At 33.0% G+C, this 20,909-nt stretch overlaps 1 protein-coding gene across 1 annotated transcript; it reads left to right on the forward strand.

Moving 5' to 3' along the window:
• Window positions 1–611: 611 nt before the first annotated feature.
• LOC139516739 (uncharacterized) lies at window positions 612–18,923 on the forward strand. Its single transcript, XM_071307022.1, has 6 exons — window positions 612–968; window positions 2,086–2,116; window positions 3,836–4,022; window positions 9,773–9,913; window positions 10,445–12,574; window positions 15,112–18,923. The coding sequence occupies exons 1-6, from the start codon at window positions 708–710 to the stop codon at window positions 15,962–15,964; spliced, it is 3,603 nt and encodes a 1,200-aa protein (XP_071163123.1). The 5' UTR covers window positions 612–707; the 3' UTR covers window positions 15,965–18,923.
• The last annotated feature ends 1,986 nt before the right edge of the window (window positions 18,924–20,909 follow it).

Raw genomic sequence — 20,909 nt, forward strand, 5'->3', positions numbered from 1 at the left:
GGTAGTTGTTTTCATTTTTTTTTTTTTTCAAATTTCTCAAATTCCAAATTTTTGAAAAGTTAAAAGAAGAAATATTGTGCAATATATTTGTAAGATCTTGACATTTGTTTTGTGTCAGAAACTCATATTATGTCAAAAATTGATCGCAATCCAAATTCAGTGCTGTATCAAACTTGAATGTTCTGTCCATACTTGTCCCAACTGTTCATGGTTCGACTTCTGCGGTCATATAAAGCTGTCCCCTGCGGAGCACCTGGTTACCCTTATTTTGTGGAAAATAAAAGCAGAGGAAACCAAAGACTTATATTATTGTGAAATTATACTATGCGAAATAGTAAGAATGTATTTAATAAGTTAAAATATGAAAGAATATTTAGTAAAAATAAAATTTTATACATGTAGAAAAATGGGGATCCATTTCCCTGAGGGCAAATTTTGACATGCAATGGACTATTCTGCAAGCATTTAACTAGCATTTAAAAAAATTCCACACCTTTCAATATATAATTACTATGAACTTTGAGACGACAAGCTTTAATTATAAAAAAAATGTTTTTTACAAGTTCGTTCTATCGGTGGTTTTTATATAGATATTTTTGGGGGCATCTGTTAGATCTTCGTAAGGGAGATAATCCATGGAAAACCGAATATCAACAAAAACTGCTGCCTCATGAAATATCCTCTCCATTTGCTAATTTACAATAGTCATGGACCAAAAAGCAAGAAAAACAATCCAGAAACTCATATTGAAACTAGACAATTCTTCAGAGAAAGAAACATTCAACTGTCTTGTTGAAATCCGTAAAAATGTGCTGAAAACCAAAGAAGGGATAAGCTATCTGTTGAAAAACGGAGGTATCCCGAAGATTTTACAAATATTACAGAAAAGTGATACTGATAGCAAGAGTGTAGATGTCATTTTAAGTACACTGGGGAATTTATGTATGGACAATGATGCCAGAAATATGGTAAAAATATATATATACCCACTGTGCAGTGTAGTCGGAGTAATCTCGGACTATGAGCACAGGGGCGTGTATGATAGATGTTTTGGGGCCGAATTATATGCCAGTCAACTGGTATGGCATATATTTCAACCCCAAAACATTTATGATACCGCTATTAATTAAGACAATGTATAACACATATTAGTCTACTTACATATATTTCTACCCCAAAACATTTATAATTCGCACCCCTGTCCGCTATTAACACAACGTATTTTAACACATACCAGTCAACTTGCATATATTTCCACCCAAAAACATCTATGATGCACCCCCTGTCTGCAATTAATACAATGTATAACGCAAACCAATCAACTGGTATATATTTCCACCTGACATGCCTGAATACATCTATGATACATGCCCTATCTGCTATTAACACAATGTATAACGCATACCAGTCGACTGGAATACATTTCCACCCAAAATATCTATGATACAAGCCCCTGTGTATTAAGCAGTCAGTTGATGTCTTCACCTCACAGACAAAAGATTATAGGAGTCGTATAGAACACCTTTAAAATACCATGAACACCACTTGATATTTGTGTCTTCATTTATATATTTGACTTACCTTTTTGGTCGTGTTGTCTTCTCTTTGACACATTCACCGTATCAATTCTCAGTTTTATACTTAATGGTACTTGGGTACTTAATAATGAGAAATGGCTACTAGATATCACAGAAGTGACAAGCACCTATGTACATTACTACCAAAACACCAACTGTGTTACAAATGTGATAGACAACTCATAATACCTACATCAGCTAAATGCTCCATCAAACATGTTGAAACTCGATTATTAAAATGGTATTTTATAAAGTCATTCACAGCCTTAAGTTAATTATTATTACCATATCATTGGAAATAATATTTAACCAATCAACCACAGAACAAGAAAAAAGCCACAAAAATACTTACTTTTCAATTTAAATATGAGAGTTGCAGTACATCTGATGCTGATATGATCTTTTTATATAAGGGTAAGAAGCAAAGGTCTTGAAGTGATACTTTAATGTTGACTATCTATGTTTCTTTTCAAGGCATAAACATATGATGTATTTTTTTTTTATTCAGGTAAGAAGATCAAGTGGTATAGAAATAATAGGTAAGGATTTGAAAAATTTTGCTTTTATCTGGCTCAATATCTTTAATTGTTTTTACATAGGCGGTAATGGTAACGTTTTTTCCTGTAGCTCAGTCCATATCGTAAACTTGGATATGTATGATAGCTCGTTTCGAAGCTGTGACATTTTCACATATGTGGTTAAATTTACGGGGTACGAAGTGAGATTACTTTTTCCGTAAATTAGCAAACCCAGAACATCCTTTTGTGATGCGGCTCCTTGTGGTAAAATATCCCCTTTTTAACACAATAAGTTCTTTGAAAATTTAATACTTTGAACACATTCAATAGCTCCATAGTTTTTACACATTTATTCTATGTTCCTCTACTTTCCTAATCACCACAAATAATTAAGTTCAGTCATTTGTTTAAAATAGAAACATGGCCAATATCACTACACAGAGATTTTTTCTTTACACGTGACTTTTGAGTTCCTCATTTCGAGGCACATTAGGGAGGTTGTCCAATCTGCTGCTAAAACTAGTATATTCAGTCCTGTTTTGAATTATAAGCACTAGTTTTAATTGAGAAAAGGTTGAGCAAGTTGAGAGGCAAAACCAAGGTGTGGTACTGTCACGGCCTTTTAAATTTGAAACTCAATGCTCAAAGATTTCCTAATTAAGCCTTGTTAATGATGTTTATGTACACAAATTTGAATTCATCCTATATAATTGTTTGCAAATGATAATATTAAGCATACATGCCAATCCTATTGAATATCTTCAATTTTCTGTTAACTCTGAAATTTTCTTTTCACTATCATGACTATGGTTGAACATGTCATTTTTATGCCCCACCTACGATAGTAGAGGGGCAATTTGTTTTTATGCCCCACCTACGATAGTAGAGGGGCAATTTGTTTTTATGCCCCACCTACGATAGTAGAGGGGCATTATGTTTTTTGGTCTGTGCCTCCGTTCGTCTGCTCGTCAGTGCGTCCTTTCGTCCCGCTTCAGGTTAAAGTTTTTGGTCAAGGTAGTTTTTGATGAAGTTGAAGTCCAATCAACTTGAAACTTAGTACTCATGTTCCCCATGATATGATCTTTCTAATTTTAATGCCAATTAAAGTATTGACCCCAGTTTCACAGTCCACTGAACAAAGAAAAAGATAGTGCGAAGCTCAGGTTAAAGTTTTTGGTCAAGGTAGTTTTTGATGAAGTTGAAGTCCAATCAACTTGTAACTTAGTAAACATGTTCCCTTTGATATGATCTTTCTAATTTTAATGCCAAATTAAAGTATTGACCCCAATTTCACTGTCCACTGAACAAAGAAAAAGATAGTGTGAAGCTCAGGTTAAAGTTTTTGGTCAAGGTAGTTTTTGATGAAGTTGAAGTCCAATCAACTTGTAACTTAGTACACATGTTCCCTTTGATATGATCTTTCTAATTTTAATGCCAAATTAAAGTATTGACCCCAATTTCACTGTCCACTGAACATTTAAAATGATAGTGCAAGTGGGGCATCCGTGTACTATGGACACATTCTTGTTTAATCTGTAAGTAAAGGTTTTGGAATGCCCAAGATTGTCCCATTTTGAGTTCAAAAACAGGTTGGCATGTATGCTTTAGAGTAAGAACACTGCTGTTTTCGTTTTGAGTATTGCATTTCTAGCAGTACACATGTGCACACATATGGACTTTTCTTAAACTAATTCTTTACCGTGAATATGCAATGAAATTCCTTTTACTTCTCTTTTATAGCGCATGTTTTTGCTGAATCAAAGACCGAAAGTATACAAAATAGATGTTCTAGGACCATAGCAAACTTGGCTTTAACAAAGGAAAATATTGTTATTATTCTTAAGGCAGATGCTGCAGAAACACTGGGAAAACTACTAGAATCTACAAAAAACAAAGAAAATATTCTGACATACAGCAGAACTGTAAGGTACAATAATGGATTAAATAAATAGATAATATAATATGGGTTTTTCAATATAACATCTGTTTCTTAGAGCACAACAGACTAAGACTCTACATTTAATTACCACTCTGTCTATCTGCTTGTCTGACATTGATAAGCCATATTGCATCAAACTACATGTATAACAAAATGTATTTCTATAATTTTATACAGTCTTCAAACCTATAAAAGAAAATTCATTGTGTTTCTTATAAAATTTGGACAAAAATTATTAAAAAAACCTCAGAAATCACAATTTTTGTTAAAGAATTAAAAAAAAAATGATACAATGTATACATGTACAGGTACATGTATTTACAATTGATTCCTAATGTAAAAACTTCATATTTTTGTGAAAACTAGGGATTGGCAATAGAAAAAACTTATATTTATGTTAAAAATTCACTAACATCCTTTTGTGTGAGGATTTCAATGAAAAAAATTAATTGCTGGTTTGAAAAATATAAAAAAGTAATCCAAAATTAAATTGATTGCAGAAGCCAAAAATAAAATTAAAATGTGGTTTATATGCAATTGATTCTGAAAATAGTTTAAAGATAGAATTACGATGATTTTTTTACGTTTGAAGTTCTTAGGCCCGAGACTACAATTAATTCCTCTATGAGTTCTTTATAGCGTTTTGTCGCATTAAACAAAATTTGCCTATTCTTTTTGTCTAATTTTTTGTGTATGTAATGAACAGTGCAAGTCCGCAAATATATGCAATTTTCAGAAATCTGAAAATTGCATGTTTACATCATACAAGTTTGGCCAATACACATCCATACCCATACCCGTAGCCAGAGGGGGTTCGGGTGGTTCGGACGAACCCCCCTTTGAAAACAAATAAGCACTGTTAAAGTCAATGTTCTGTTCGAATTGTGACTGTTAAAGTCGAGTTTGTGAGTCCAACGAACCCCCCTTTGGAAATTCCTGGCTACGGGCCTGATACCCCTATAGGCATGTCAAGAGATGTCCAGAAAAGTGTAAATATTACCTTTTTGCACCTGGCCGAATCACTCTTTCCTTATCAAAATCATATAAAATAAAAAAATCCAAAAGTTTATTTCAGCTCTCTGCTTTCATGTCCACCCCAGAAAAGCTAAGAAATGTATGAAAAAGGGAAAGATAAAAAACAAAGAAAAAATACACTATATTTAAAGGGAACTATATTCGTGGACAACAAAAAGCGGGGTCATTAATTGTGGTCTTGGGCCATATATATATAGAATCTTTGCAATGTTTACATGTATATCAGACATTATATAATTTGCCAACAAAATACAGCCAAGAGTGGTAAAAGGGGTTTTACAAATTCAATTTGGACCCAGTTATAATGGCAGTCACTTCACAGGGAAATTTGATAGTATGAGTGCTAGTGGGACAGGGTTGGGCGTTGTGTACTATCAACCCATTTTCAGACGATCACAAAAAAATTTGCGTTCGTATATTGGTATCACGTCATCGTCGTCGTTGTCCAAAGACGGATGGTTTCCGGATAATAACTTTAGTATAAGTAAACAGAAATCAATAAAATTTTAACACAATGTTTATAACCACAATAGGAAGCTTGGGATTGATTTTAGGGGTTATGGTCCCTACGGTTTAGGAATTATGGGCCCAAAGGGCCCAAAAATAGCATTTATTTAGTGTCAGAACAATAAGTTGTGTATAAGTATTTCAATTGTTCTGAAATTTTACCACAATGTTTAATAATCATAAGTAGAAGGTTGAGATATATTTTAAAGGTTATAAGACAAACAGTCCATAGCTAAGAATAAAGGGCCAAAAAGGAGCCAAAAACAAGCATTTTTGTAGTTTCAAGTCAATAAATTGGAGTTATCTTTCTTTGTCCAGAATGGTTGTTGAATCACCTAAAACCAATAGGTGCAATCAACAGTTTTTTTCTATGACGTCATATTTTGAGGGACCATGTTTAAGTGACCCTTAGTGGTGGACTGATTAATAAAGATACTTGTATAAAACTAGATATCACTGGAATCAGAATGTTCTCTAGTTTATAATGGAATAACAAAAAAGTACTTTTAATAGTATAAAAAAGTTTTATCCAGAGAAACTGGGGTAAACATTGCCTAATTTAAGCTTAAAAAACCTGAAATCAGGTCATGTGCACGCCCCAGAATACATGATACCTGCACATTTTTCATAATCAAAATTGTATGAATTTCATAGATTTTTACCTGGTCTTTCAAAAATGTATATTTAATCTAATTTTTATATGACCCCAAAAAAATTTTTGGATCGTATAATGGTATGATGTCGTCGTCTGCGTCGTCGTTGTCCGAAGACACATTGGTTTCTGGATAATAACTTTAGTTTAAGTGAATAGATCTTCATGAAATTTTTTCAGAAGGTTCAATATCACAAAAGGAAGGTTGGGATTGATTTTGGGGATGATGGTCCCAACCGATTAGGAATTAGGGGCCCTAAAGGGGCCCAAAACAAGCATTTTTCTAGTTTCAGGATAATAACTTGTGTAGAAGTATTTAAATTGCTCTGAAATCATACTGTAATGTTTAAAACCACAAGTAGAAGGTTTGGATCTATGTTAGGGGTTATGGGGCCAAAGTTTAGGAATTAAGGGCCAAAAAGGGGTCAAAATAAGCATTTTTCTAGTTTCAAGACAATAACTTATGTGTAATTGTATGGATCTCTCTGAAATTGTACCACAATGTACTATATAACAAAGGGGAGGCTGGGATTAAGTTTTGGATTAATTGCCCAAAATATGTTGGAATTAGGGGCCAAAATAGGGCCAAAAAGAAGCATGCTTCTAGTTCCCAAACAATCATGACAATAACTTGTGTTTAAGTGTATGGATCAATTCTGCAATGGAAAGCATGAGATTGAGTTTAAGGGTTATTGTTCCAAGGGGTTTTCAAAAAGTTGGGGGGAGGGATTTTTTGTTTACCATTTTTTGAAGGGCTTTGAATTTTGAAAAGTTTCAAGAAGAAATCTTAAATTGCACAGTATTGTGCAATAGATTTGTTAGATCTTTGACCACATTAACTTTGTGACAAAAACCTATATTATGTCAAAAATTTGATCACAATCCAAGTTCAGACAGAATCAAGCTTGAATATTGTGACCAAATTGTCCCAACTGTTCAGGGTTCAACCACTGGGGTCGTATATAGCTGCGCCCTGTGGAGCACCTGGTTTTAATTATTTTAATCATTCAACCTGCTGTAATTGAAGTTAATTAACATATTTTTACAACCAAATACAAAAAACATGATACTTTTTCACCAATTATGTTGATAAAAAGGGACTTCCCTCCATGTCTATTTATAGTTGGGGAATAACCCCTAGTTTTTTTTTATATGAAACTGTTTATAATAGCACCCAATGCTTTATGTAATCTTCTTTAAAAATTGGAGTTATCTTTCTTTGTCCAGTATAGAAGTTGAATCAACTTAAATCAATGCTATATACAATATACAATGCAATATTCACTTTACTACCAACTGATAAATTAAAGTAATCTTTACCATTCAGTGATTACAAGCACTTTGATTACCATTCTAGGGTTATGCCCCTTTACAAGTGGAAAAATTGAAGAATTTTGTAGTTCTGTTTGTCTCAACTAAATTTAATGAAATGTATATATATAATGCTTATTACCTCTAAACTCAGTTTAAGTTCAATTTTTTGGCAGCTTCACTTCTACAGATCTTGAGTTATGTCCCTTTATAACATTATATGTCCCATTGGACACATTCCCCATTTATTTTTTTAGAAGTTGCTATTAATTAATATTAATTTTAACCATGACTGTATGACATTTTATATTTTTAAAAATATTTTATGATGTATTTAAATGAGTAGTTATTGTTGCAAACTCCATTAGAAATTTGAGATAATTTTTTTAATAAGGCAGGGCTGTAACTAGCCCCTTTTAATACTGAGGCAAAATATATACGAAAAATTTTGGTGAGGCGTCTGGGGGCCATTTTAGGCCCCCAGAAGCTCTGAGAAAAATACACAAAATCGTGCATTCTGAGCTTTTCCCAGACTCTTTCTTACATAGAAACGCAAATCATTTTTAGCTATTTTTTCGACAATATTCTGGTCTCAAAGCAAAAACATAGGTTCATTGTTATTTAAGACATTAAAGTTTTAGGGAAATTCAAAACATTAAAAGACCGATATGTAGGATAAAGCAAAAATCGTAATGCTCATAATCATTAATACTGGATCTGTCTGTCTGTTCTTTTCTTGTATTGTGCTGACTTGAGATTTTTTATGACTAGATTTAAATATAATGACAGTCATTAATGCAGTAATATATGTTAAATACTAGTACTGCTCAAGTCGACACTAGGGACCATATTGACCTTGTTTTACGGTATTTATGATTCTTTCATTATTGAAGACCCTCCAGAAACTATCAAGATGAAGAACAGGAATAAAAACTTTGACCATTGATTATTTGTATTTTTTTCTATACATTGACATTGTGTGCGATTAGCTCCCGTGCACGTGTACTTCATATTCCTTTATTTTCTGTTTAAGGGTCTCAACACGACTTAATGCAAATTTAACCCTTGAAAGTAAAAGGTCATATGGCAATACATTGATGTTTTTTTCAACAAATGATTTGATACCGGGAAATTGGTGGTCTTACTTTAATTTAAACCATGTCAGCTATGTAGTTTTATCCACAGGCACTTGGATATATGATACAGTTATTTTTTTTAATTTTGTTGTTGATTAAGATATTCAATTTTCTATATTTATAATACATATCTATCACTTCTGTGCATATCTCACCTACAGAAAATACCTAATTTTGCAATCCATTCTAAGAAAAATTTGGTATGGTTTTATATACAAGAAAGGCAGTTTTGTATTCTTTGATATCAAGTTCAATTCTCTATGCAGAAGCGACCACTTTTTTCTGTGTCCAGTAGCATCGTTTATTCCTAAAATATTTTCTCGCATAATGCTTGGACATCGGTGGACATGCAACATTACACAGTGTGACACGTTTACAAATGAAAATCAACACTCAGACTAGTCATTAAGTAGGACAATAAATGAACAAAAGACAAACCTGGGACACAGAAGTACAAACAATAGACCATCAACTCTGAAAACCAAAAGTAAAATAGAAACATGGATTTATACGAAAAATATGCAGGGGCGACATCAGAGAGTGGAGAGAACTTGCTTCTTGCAAGACACTTTCAGTAAAAACAATTTGATATGAAGACAATCATATGAAGACAATCTTTTGTTTTAGTTTTTTTTTTTAATTTAAAACATGAGGTATTTACCTCAATGTAGTTACAGACCTGTAAGGAAAAGGGGGAAGTGAAAAAGAAATTGGGGTGGGGGTCGATTTTTTTTTTCTCATTTCAGATTTCAGAATTTAAGAAAAGTTCATTAGACCACATTCATTCTGTGTCAGAAACTTATGCTGTGTCAACTATTTAATCACAATCCAAATTCAGCTTGAATATTGTGTCCATACTTGCCCAAACTGTTCAGGGTTTGACCTCTGCGGTCGTATAAAGCTGCGCCCTGCGGAGCATCTGGTATTGTTTATAGTGCTCAGTTGTTTCCCATTGAAGTCCAATAAAAAGAATGAATTAGATATACAAGGTAAAACCACATTCACATAGATTTTTGTTTTGGTGTGATCCTTTTATTGAAATCCTAAAAAAAAAAAGGAAACATATATATAAGTAGTAGTTTTTATCTGAATTTTAGGTTGCTTGTTAGTAACAACAGACAGATGGAGAAACTGCTATTAGATGATGTTGTTCGGTATCTAGCAAAACACCTCAGTGATTCAGAGGAAGAAGTAAAGCTTTCTATATTAAGAACTATTCATGAGATTTCTGCTGTAAGGTAAGATTCCAATAGATTAATAAAGAACTAACAGTATCATTGACAAATTACTGTTTTTCAAATTTTACACTTGTTTCTCTCTAGGAATAGACCACTTTCTAGTTATTACCTTCACCAGAAAATCAACAATTATGCACTCCATTATGACATCATTTACTAGATAGGGTTACCGCCTGTATCCCTGCACTATTAAAGTTCAACAGGTCTTTGTAAGCGTCATTATGCTGGATAAACTAGCAATTATGTTTGTTCCTTAGGTACTTAATCACAATTCCCTAATGTTTGCTGTCTGATTATTAATTAGAAGAATTTGATTTGCCAAATAATTTGTGCAATATAACAACATATTTTTTTACCTTCCTTGCTCAACATGATTCTAATTTATAATCAGCACAGCAGTTTTAGGGGGACTGTCTTCAAGTAGCATCAACACACCAATTAACTCAAATGACAGTGAATATTAATTATTTTTATATGCTATGAAATCTACTTTTTATACTTTTACAGTCTGTAACTTGTTTTCTTTTTCAGCTGTTCTGTCGGTTTTGCCAGTCAGATTGTTAGTTCTGGTGCCCTGCCAGAAATACTGTCCCTAATGCTTCACAGTGATAGTAATGTAGTCAACCAGTCCATTACAGTGATAAATAGACTATCAAACCAGCCTAATTTTAGAGCCGGCTTGGGATCAGCTGGAGGAATAAAAATAATTCTTGATATTTTTCATGATAAAGAAAATGGTATTGACAAAACCACATTGCTTAATATTCTTTGCATTTGCTGCAAAGATGGTGTCAACAGAATTAAAATTCGTGACAATGAAATTTTGCAATTATTTTTGGAATGTCTTAACGAGGATGAATACAGTAGGCTACATGATAAAGTAATCAGTGCTTTACAATGCTTTCTATATGACGATCCAAGTATTACAATATTACTGGAACATGGTTTGATAAAAGTTCTGGTCTGTCATTTGAAAAGAGTTGCTGAGTTTGAAAGTGTTGTCTGCCAAGCAGAAGATCTGATTCCAACTTTTATCAGTGAAGACAAAATGAATGATGAAATTTTAAAAGAGCAAGAAATGTTTAAGAAATTGTATCAGTTTCCACATCAAGTTGATTCCAGGTGCAACGGGAAGATAAAAGAAAAGAAAACAATGGTTCAGTTAGACAAGGTCCAGGAAAAAGAAGAAAAGCGTAAATCTGTTGTTTACAGCATTGATAGTCCATCCTACATACCACATTCCTCATGGGATATTGACCAATATACCAAAGGTGAAAAATGTAAGCAGGTATTTGTGAAGAATAATACAGAATCATCAGAATATAGTCCCCTAAGTACTGTTTCGTATTATTCACCAAAAAATAACTCTGAAAGTAGCAAAGAAAGTCCCACAAGTTCTAATCATTCTTTAAGTCCATCCAGATTCTTGTTCAGTAGTCCCGGTTGTTCATCATGGAGTGTTGGTGAAAGTACTCCAGAAAATTGGTTTTCTGTTTCAACTGTTAATAAAGATCCAAACTATGGCATGGTTTGTAGCATGCCATACTCATGTGGAAGTCCAGAAAAATGTGAAAGTCCTATGGAGTCATCACCGATACCATTTCAGCAATATGAGGCAGAATTTTCAAGTTGTGAGTCTGAAGATGATGAAATAGAAGATGAGAATTCTAAAGATAGAAATGAGAAATCAGAGGAAAGACAATGCAATGTTCTGTTATCAGATAATATTACACAAAAAAAGATGGAAGAAACTTTAGATATGAATGAAATCAAACACACTGTTGATAAAATTGATCAAACATTAAAGAAGCCAAAAAGGGAGACAACTATGGAACAAATGACAAATGGAGATAGTATAAGCCATACAGATACAAAGAAGTTTGAGAAGGGGATTAAAAGGACTAAGATGTCTGATGATAGCTACATTGATGTAGAAAACCCTTCAAAAAGAAGGAAGCTTGTATCGTTTGATGCTGATCTGAGATCGTCCAGACATGTTAAAGAAACTGAAAATCAAATATTGATATTGTTGTCACGTGTATCACAAATGAATGATCCTAGTCAACACATGGTTACCATAGAAACTGTCTGTTGCTTATTAGATTATTTACACAAAGTTGATAATTCACAACCAAGAGCAGCCAGAATTCTCTCCAGACTTGCTAAAAACCCTCTGTGCTTCGAGAAATTACTGAAAATGAAATTTATTATGTTGATTTATTACAAGTTATGCCTGTACAAACATGAAGATGAAATAAATAAGCTCTCTAAAAGTGAAAACTGCATCCTTCAAACATCAAACGTAAAGAGATGTACTGACAGAAGAAAATCATTAGGATCATCATCAGGATTTGATCACTATGGCTACAGAAATAATTCACAGTATTCTTTTCTTGATACACTAACTAAACTTTCCACTTCTGAAAACGTAACAAGTGATAAAAATGAAGGGAAAAGATCTGTTGCAGACAGAGAGAAAATTACCATGACATCAACTGAGGAAAAGTCCTATTTTAATGCACAAGTTGGATTGACTTTATTACAAGATCTGTGTATCCAGGCAGACAGCCATTTTGGTAGAGGTGAAGTTGAATGTTTGGTGTACAGACATCCAGACATAATTAGAGAATGGTTAGCTGTAGATGTGCTATATATTTTATGGTAAGATTTTTAAGGTACTGCTAATTTCAATTACTGAAAATTCAGAAATTATTGCGATGTTTTGAATATTGCGAAAAAAGTGACAGGTTTATGATGAGTCTACAACACAGCCAGAAGTGGGCTTCAGTTGGCCATAAAACAAAAATGTTCACTAGATCAGCAAAAATGGATGTTACACTCAACTCTGAAACACATAAATGAATCAAAATTTAAAAAAAACATACAAGACATGACAAAGGTCAGAGGCTCCTGACTTAGGACAGGTGCAAAAATGTTGGGTGTTAAACATGTTTTGTGAGATCTCACCTCACTCCCTATACCTTTAGTCAATGTAGAATAAACAAACACTCAGCAATACATGCATGAGACATGAGATCTCACCTCACTCCCTATACCTTTAGTCAATGTAGAATAAACAAACACTCAGCAATACATGCATGAGACATGAGATCTCACCTCACTCCCTATACCTTTAGTCAATGTAGAATAAACAAACACTCAGCAATACATGCATGAGACATGAGATCTCACCTCACTCCCTATACCTTTAGTCAATGTAGAATAAACAAACACTCAGCAATACATGCATGAGACATGAGATCTCACCTCACTCCCTATACCTTTAGTCAATGTAGAATAAACAAACACTCAGCAATACATGCATGAGACATGAGATCTCACCTCACTCCCTATACCTCTAGTCAATGTAGAATAAACAAACACTCAGCAATACATGCATGAGACATGAGATCTCACCTCACTCCCTATACCTTTAGTCAATGTAGAATAAACAAACACTCAGCAATACATGCATGAGACAGGAGATCTCACCTCACTCCCTATACCTTTAGTCAATGTAGAATAAACAAACACTCAGCAATACATGCATGAGACATGAGATCTCACCTCACTCCCTATCCCTCTAGTCAATGTAGAATAAACAAACACTCAGCAATACATACATGAGACATGAGATCTCACCTCACTACCTATCCCTCTAGTCAATGTAGAATAAATAAACAAACACTCAGCAATACATGCATGAGACATGAGATATCACCTCACTCCCTATCCCTCTAGTCAATGTAGAATAAACAAACACTCAGCAATACATGCATGAGACATGAGATCTCACCTCACTCCCTATCCCTCTAGTCAATGTAGAATAAACAAACACTCAGCAATACATACATGAGACATGAGATCTCACCTCACTCCCTATCCCTCTAGTCAATGTAGAATAAATAAACAAACACTCAGCAATACATGCATGAGACATGAGATCTCACCTCACTCCCTATACCTTTAGTCAATGTAGAATAAACAAACACTCAGCAATACATGCATGAGACATGAGATCTCACCTCACTCCCTATCCCTCTAGTCAATGTAGAATAAACAAACACTCAGCAATACATACATGAGACATGAGATCTCACCTCACTACCTATCCCTCTAGTCAATGTAGAATAAATAAACAAACACTCAGCAATACATGCATGAGACATGAGATATCACCTCACTCCCTATCCCTCTAGTCAATGTAGAATAAACAAACACTCAGCAATACATACATGAGACATGAGATCTCACCTCACTACCTATCCCTCTAGTCAATGTAGAATAAATAAACAAACACTCAGCAATACATGCATGAGACATGAGATCTCACCTCACTCCCTATACCTTTAGTCAATGTAGAATAAACAAACACTCAGCAATACATGCATGAGACATGAGATCTCACCTCACTCCCTATACCTCTAGTCAATGTAGAATAAACAAACACTCAGCAATACATGCATGAGACATGAGATCTCACCTTACTCCCTATACCTTTAGTCAATGTAGAATAAACAAACACTCAGCAATACATGCATGAGACATGAGATCTCACCTCACTCCCTATACCTTTAATCAATGTAGAATAAACAAACACTCAGCAATACATACATGAGACATGAGATCTCACCTCACTACCTATCCCTCTAGTCAATGTAGAATAAACAAACACTCAGCAATACATGCATGAGACATGAGATCTCACCTCACTCCCTATACCTTTAGTCAATGTAGAATAAACAAACACTCAGCAATACATGCATGAGACATGAATATATGTTCCTTATATTTATATATAATTATAAAAAAAAACTTTTTTGTGAAAATTTGACATGTAAATTTATATAATAAAAATGTACTGCACAAAGGGTTACTTATTGAAGTAGCCCTTTGTGCAGTTCATTTTATTACTTAAAATAAGCATAATTTCATTTTGATTCATTTCCATATATCAAGGACATTTACGTCCTTGCATATATCATGTATATTGAAATTGAATCAATTTTGATGACACAGCTTGGAGTGCCAGAAAAAAATCAGCAATATTTAGTACATGTCGTTCAATGTATCAAGAAGGATCTTTCTTGTTTACATAAATTTGAGTTTTATTGAAAAATCGGATATTCAATATTTTTATGTTATAAATATGTAACAAAATTTGTATATTTTGATTAAGAAAATTTCATACTTTACAGGTTGAGAGGCATGCATGAACACTACTTCAGACGAATGCATTTTTTGACGAAAGTTTTAGATATTCTACAGAATAAAACAGTTAATACTCCTAAATGCCAAGCAGCACTTCAGGGTTTGGTTTTTCTGGGGAAGATGATCAATTTCCAGATGAAATGTGAAGATAAAAGTTTTAGAATGGAGTATGTTGTGCACGAATCTGAAGATTGTCTAGATATAGTTGATATTGTACCTGAATCAGAAGATTGTCTAAATGGGTTTGACATGGATATCAGCAAGGAATTTGAGGCATGTAAATTTGATGGTACTGAGGTGTCACACAAAGTTGTATTTTTAGTTGAAAACCAGAAACTGATATGTTGTAGAAACTTACTATCAGAATCATCACCATTGTTCACTGCTATGCTTCATGGGAAATTTTCAGAGGCCAATAAAAACGAAATTGTGATAGAAGATACGACATTTTATGCCTTTCGCTATTTGATACATTACCTGTATAAATGTACTGATAAATGTCATGTTACAGGTCACTTTTTGGTCTGTGATAAATCTATTGAAAATGTCTATCATTGTTTGGAAGTCTTCTCATTGGCTATTAAATACCTGGTATATAGACTACAAACATTCCTTCTACAAGTTTTATCCAAGCATTTGATGACAGCTGAATCCTGTTGTCATGTTTTTGACTTTGCACTTTTGCATGATTTTTCTGATTTAGCAGACGACAGTGTTATTTGTGTGACAAAAAGGGGAAATAATCTTGAAAGAATGAAAGGACTTTATAAGTTTATATATGGACAAAATAAAGAAGCTTTTCTGGTGACTCTTAAAGATTTATTCACCAGTTCTCTCTAGTTTTCTGTATTCATGTTTTGTACTATGAATCCATTATTTTTTGTGGGTGCAAGTTTTGTGGTTTGAGGAAAATTTATATTTTCGTTGATATTTCATTTTGTGATTTTGCCAAAGTCTGCATTTAAGCCTATAGAAAATTTGTGCTTCATTGAACATAAGAATTTGTGGTTCGCTGCAATCCACAAAATTGACAAAAGTTGGTAACCACAAATAACAATGAATTGACATTTTTGATTTAGTGATGACAATATTAGTCTGAGAAAACCTTTATGAGGTATTTATACATGTAGTCAGATTTCTGAAAGGAGTAGGGGCAATAAGGCTCTTATTTGGCCCAAATATTACTGCAAATTAAAAAGTTATCATACATATTCTTAAAACTTGACTAAGGAACAAGGTATTCTGAAAATAAAAACAAATTTCACATGAAACGAGATACCATGGCAACAAATCATGACAAAATTGCAAATTTGGAAAAGTATGTGTGCACCTAAGAAAAGAGCTTCTGTTAAATTATTTTGTTGTTTCTTTGTTGCCCATGATATTTTTACAACAGAAATAAAGATGGAATGCTGCATAAATTCCATATTTTTAATTGATTTATATGACCACAAAATTTTTTGCAGTCGTATATTGGTATCATGTTGTCTTCGGCGTCAGCGTCGTCATTGGCGTCGTCTGAGACGGATGGTTTCGGGATAATAACTTTAGTATAAGAAAATAGAAATCAATAAAATCTTAACACAATGTTATTTCAATTGTTCTGAAATTGTAGCATAATGTTTAATACCATAAGTAGAAGGTTGGGATATATTTTTTGGGTTATTGGGCAAACAGTCTAGGAATAAAGGGCCAAAAAGGGGCCACAAACAAGCATTTTGTAGTTTCAAGACAATAAATTGGAGTTATCTTTCTTTGTCCAGAATGGTTGTTGAATCACCTAAAACCAATGCTTTATGAAATCTTTGAAAATTGGAGTTATCTTTCTTTGTCCAGAATAGTAGTTGAATCAACTTAAATCAATGCTATATACAATATACAATGCAATATTCACTTTACTACCAACTGATAAATTAAAGCAGTCTTTACCATTCAGTGATTATAAGCACTTTGATGACCATTCTAGGGTTATGCCCCTTTACAAATGGAAAATTGAAGATTTTTTTAGTTTCTGTTCTCTTAATCTAAGTTTGTCTCAGCTAAATTTAATGAAATGTGTAGATAATGCTTATAACCTCTAAACTCAGTTCAAGTTCAATTTTTGGCTGATCACTTTTATAGTTCTTGAGTTATGTCCCTATATAACGTTATATGCTAGAGGGGGCATCATCTGTGTCCCATTGGACACATTCCCCATTTATTTTTTTATAAGTTGCTATTAATTAATATTGATTTTAACCATGAATGTATGACATTTTATATTTAAATATTTTATGATGTATTTAAATGAGTAGTTATTGTTGCAAACTCCATTAGAAATTTGAATTGATATCATTTTTGGAATAAGGGAAAGTGGGAGGTGAAAAAAAAATTGGGGGGGGGGGGGTCAATTTTTCTCATTTCAGATTTCAGAAATTAAAAAGAAAATGTCTTCAAATATTTTGTTTTTTGAGAGGATTAATATTCAACAGCATAGTGAATTGCTCAAAAGCAAAAAAAAACCATATTTTAAGTTCATTAGACCACATTCATTCTGTGTCAGAAACCTATGCTGTGTCAACTATTTAATCACAATCCAAATTCAGAGATGTATTCAGCTTGAATGTTGTGTCAATACTAGCCCCAACCGTTCAGAGTTCGACCTCTGCGGTCATATAAAGCTTTGCCTGCGGAGTATGTGGTTATTAAATAGTACATATTATGATGTAATTTCATCAGATTAAAATCTTTGTTTTTATGATTTTTTTTACCCTATGCATTTCTAAATATTATGTGCTAATTTGAAATACATGTAGTAGTAAAACATTTCATTTTCTGAGGCCAAAATTATACCAAGCCTTAATGACTCTACTCTTTTAATTTCAGTATTAAAAATTTAGGAATTTAATATGTATCTTTGCCATTGTGTATTTCCAACCACTGACATTAACACAGAATAAAATTATGTTTTTGATTAATCAAAACAATTACAATTAATGTTGGAGTTATGAAGAAAAATTCATATTTTGAATTAAAATTAAAATACAAGTTTTTATTATTGTGATTTTAGTCATGTCTTATTGAAATAATCCATAATTTCTTGATATAAAGTTAAGTTTGCTTATTGATTTTCCAGGCCTTAATTTTATGTTTGCACTCATATATTTTTGAAAGGCCATAAATTTCATAATAGTGAATTTTAAGGGACCATTAGATTATCAATGATTGCTTTAGTATCATCTTTGGATATACAATATGACTTCCATAAAAGAATTGGAGTACTTAATTCAAATGAATAATTTTTTTACTAATAGAATAAATGTATCTTTATTTAGAAAAAGAATGCATACATATACATGTATACAAAGTCTCAAATCTTATTGCTAATCAATATATCGACAAATTGTAATTTCCCTAAAACAGAGTTCAATTATTTTAAGTACATGTACTGATCATGATTGGACTTGCAAAATTGAGTTTATAATTTGGGACCATTGATGTATTAATTTAATACAAACTTATACATTTTAAATTAGTTTTTGAAAAACTGCACTTTGGTATATGATGTATGCATAATAATGATCATCATAAATGTGGATATGTAAGGAATAAGATCCTATAATTGTATAATAAAAAAAAAATAGAAAAATTTGGAGCTTTTGCTGAGGACTTGAAATTTTTAAGGACATCATTTAATATGTCCTTAGCTTTACTTTGTTGTTATTGTTATATGAATAATGTTTATGCTTGAATACAATTGTGATATTTTATTTTATTGTTACATACATTGTTTATTAAAAAAATGAAATCTGGTCACAAATAAGATTTGCCTTCTTCTTTTGACTACTGAAATGCTGATGAGCTGGCTATTACATTTAGCCAAGTGGATTGTTGTGCAGCTCTCAAACAGGTGGTTGTTGTTTGCAGTAACATTTGTTCAGGACACTTTTATAAGGAAACATTTAAAATATTTCATGCATGATGCTTGCAAAAGTTTTATCTTTAATAATGGTAAAGGATGAATTCACAACAAAAATCTTAAACAAACCAAAAGAAAACCAAAACTAAGGAAAAAGTACTTTTACTGCTGCTCCTCATCTTAACTTCATGATATATCCCTCAACAGTTGGCAAAAGTTCACAACTTACTTCTAGTAAACGATGGCCCCAGTTTGAAATACATTTGCTTACTCCACTTATTTCTTCATCACTGTCCATTTTGATTCACAGCAGGGATTTGTGAAGCTTGTGTGTATGCATGTTAGCTGGAGGAACCACGTTGTCAATTGTGTCTCCATCTATTGTGAAAATGGAAGCTACCTACTACTATTCATGTCCAGCTACACAATGAAAGATGGCATGGATGTTTTCAAACTCTTTATTCTAGTCTTTGGTCTCTGATTTGTGAAATTAATGAATAATAAAGTGCATAGCTGCTTCATTATTTCAAGTATGAAAATAAATTATATTTCCGAAACTAATCATCATTACCTATATCTTGTTTGGTGATAAAAATAAATGAGGCTGAGCTCTCAGCTCTGTTCTTCGTAGGTTCCTACCTTTGAACATTTTTTTTTACATTTGACAATTACAACAAAATTTAGTAGTCAAATGAATTGCTATGGGATATATGACAGCCTCTGCATTTAATCTTGCACATACTATTAATATATAAAACTGTATTTCCAGATTTGATGCAATAATGAAGCATATCTGATCTCCATGTGTCAAGTCACGGAGTCACCTTCATTATAGCATCTTATCATTTGCACCGTAAAAGCTTGCTGTATTGCCAGACTCTATTTTAATAATTCACGGACTTTCATCAAGTTCAATTTTGAGACATCGTCTGGCCTATATTCTTACACGTTTCTGTAGTTAATGCATCTAAAATATAGAATTTTGCACACATGGTGACCCGAGTTTTTTTTCTGAACTTATTGTTTTACTATCTTTTACGTTTTTCTATGTAAGTTTTAAAGTTCAAGTGATTGAAATTAAAGGAGTGAGATTTGGTTGATCCCGAAAATAAATTTATAAGCCGGGTAAATGTTCCCCTGTCTTTACAAGGCAGCACTCGCACCAGCAAAGTGAAAAGGGATTACTATAAGTTGTAATATCTAGTTTCCCAATCCACAATACATAAATATGTTTAAACTAAACCCGTTATAAATCAGGAAACCGTTGTTCAGTGGTTGTCGTTTGTTGATGTGGTTCATATATGTTTCTCGTTTATCATTTTTTATACGTAAAACCGTTAGTTTTCTTGTTTGAGTTGTTTTACACTTGTCACAGGTTGGAGCTTGCTGTTCGGTGTGAACCAAGGCTCCGTGTTTAAGACCATACTTTGACCTATATTTTACATATTGTGACTTAGATAGAGAGCTGTCTCATTGGGACGCATACCACATCTTATTATGTCTTTTGACCGTAGTCTATAGCATCTACAGTTGTTAAATGCTTTTATCTTGTTGTTTTTTTTTTCCTTTGAAGAGTTAGTGCTTATAGTTGGTCTTTAACTGGTCGTCCACGATTTGTCTATGCTCTGTGAAGCTGTTTGAGTTTAGTGTGTGATGTTGGCACTGTCTGTCTGGATCTTCGGATAACACCAGGATGTTTTCGAGCATATGTTCTCTTATCCACAGTTTGTTTGTATTAACACGTCTCTCTTGAACTCATATTAAACATGATTCATCAGGGTTAGGGTAAAGTAAAATATCAAAGTAAATAACACAGATATATGCCAAATTGTATGAGGTTAGAGCTGAGATCGGATATAGTTTTTTCTTCTTCAATTTCTGCTTGAT

Source organism: Mytilus edulis, chromosome 3 (assembly GCF_963676685.1).
Source record: "Mytilus edulis chromosome 3, xbMytEdul2.2, whole genome shotgun sequence".
Classification (NCBI taxonomy): Eukaryota; Metazoa; Mollusca; class Bivalvia; order Mytilida; family Mytilidae; genus Mytilus; species Mytilus edulis.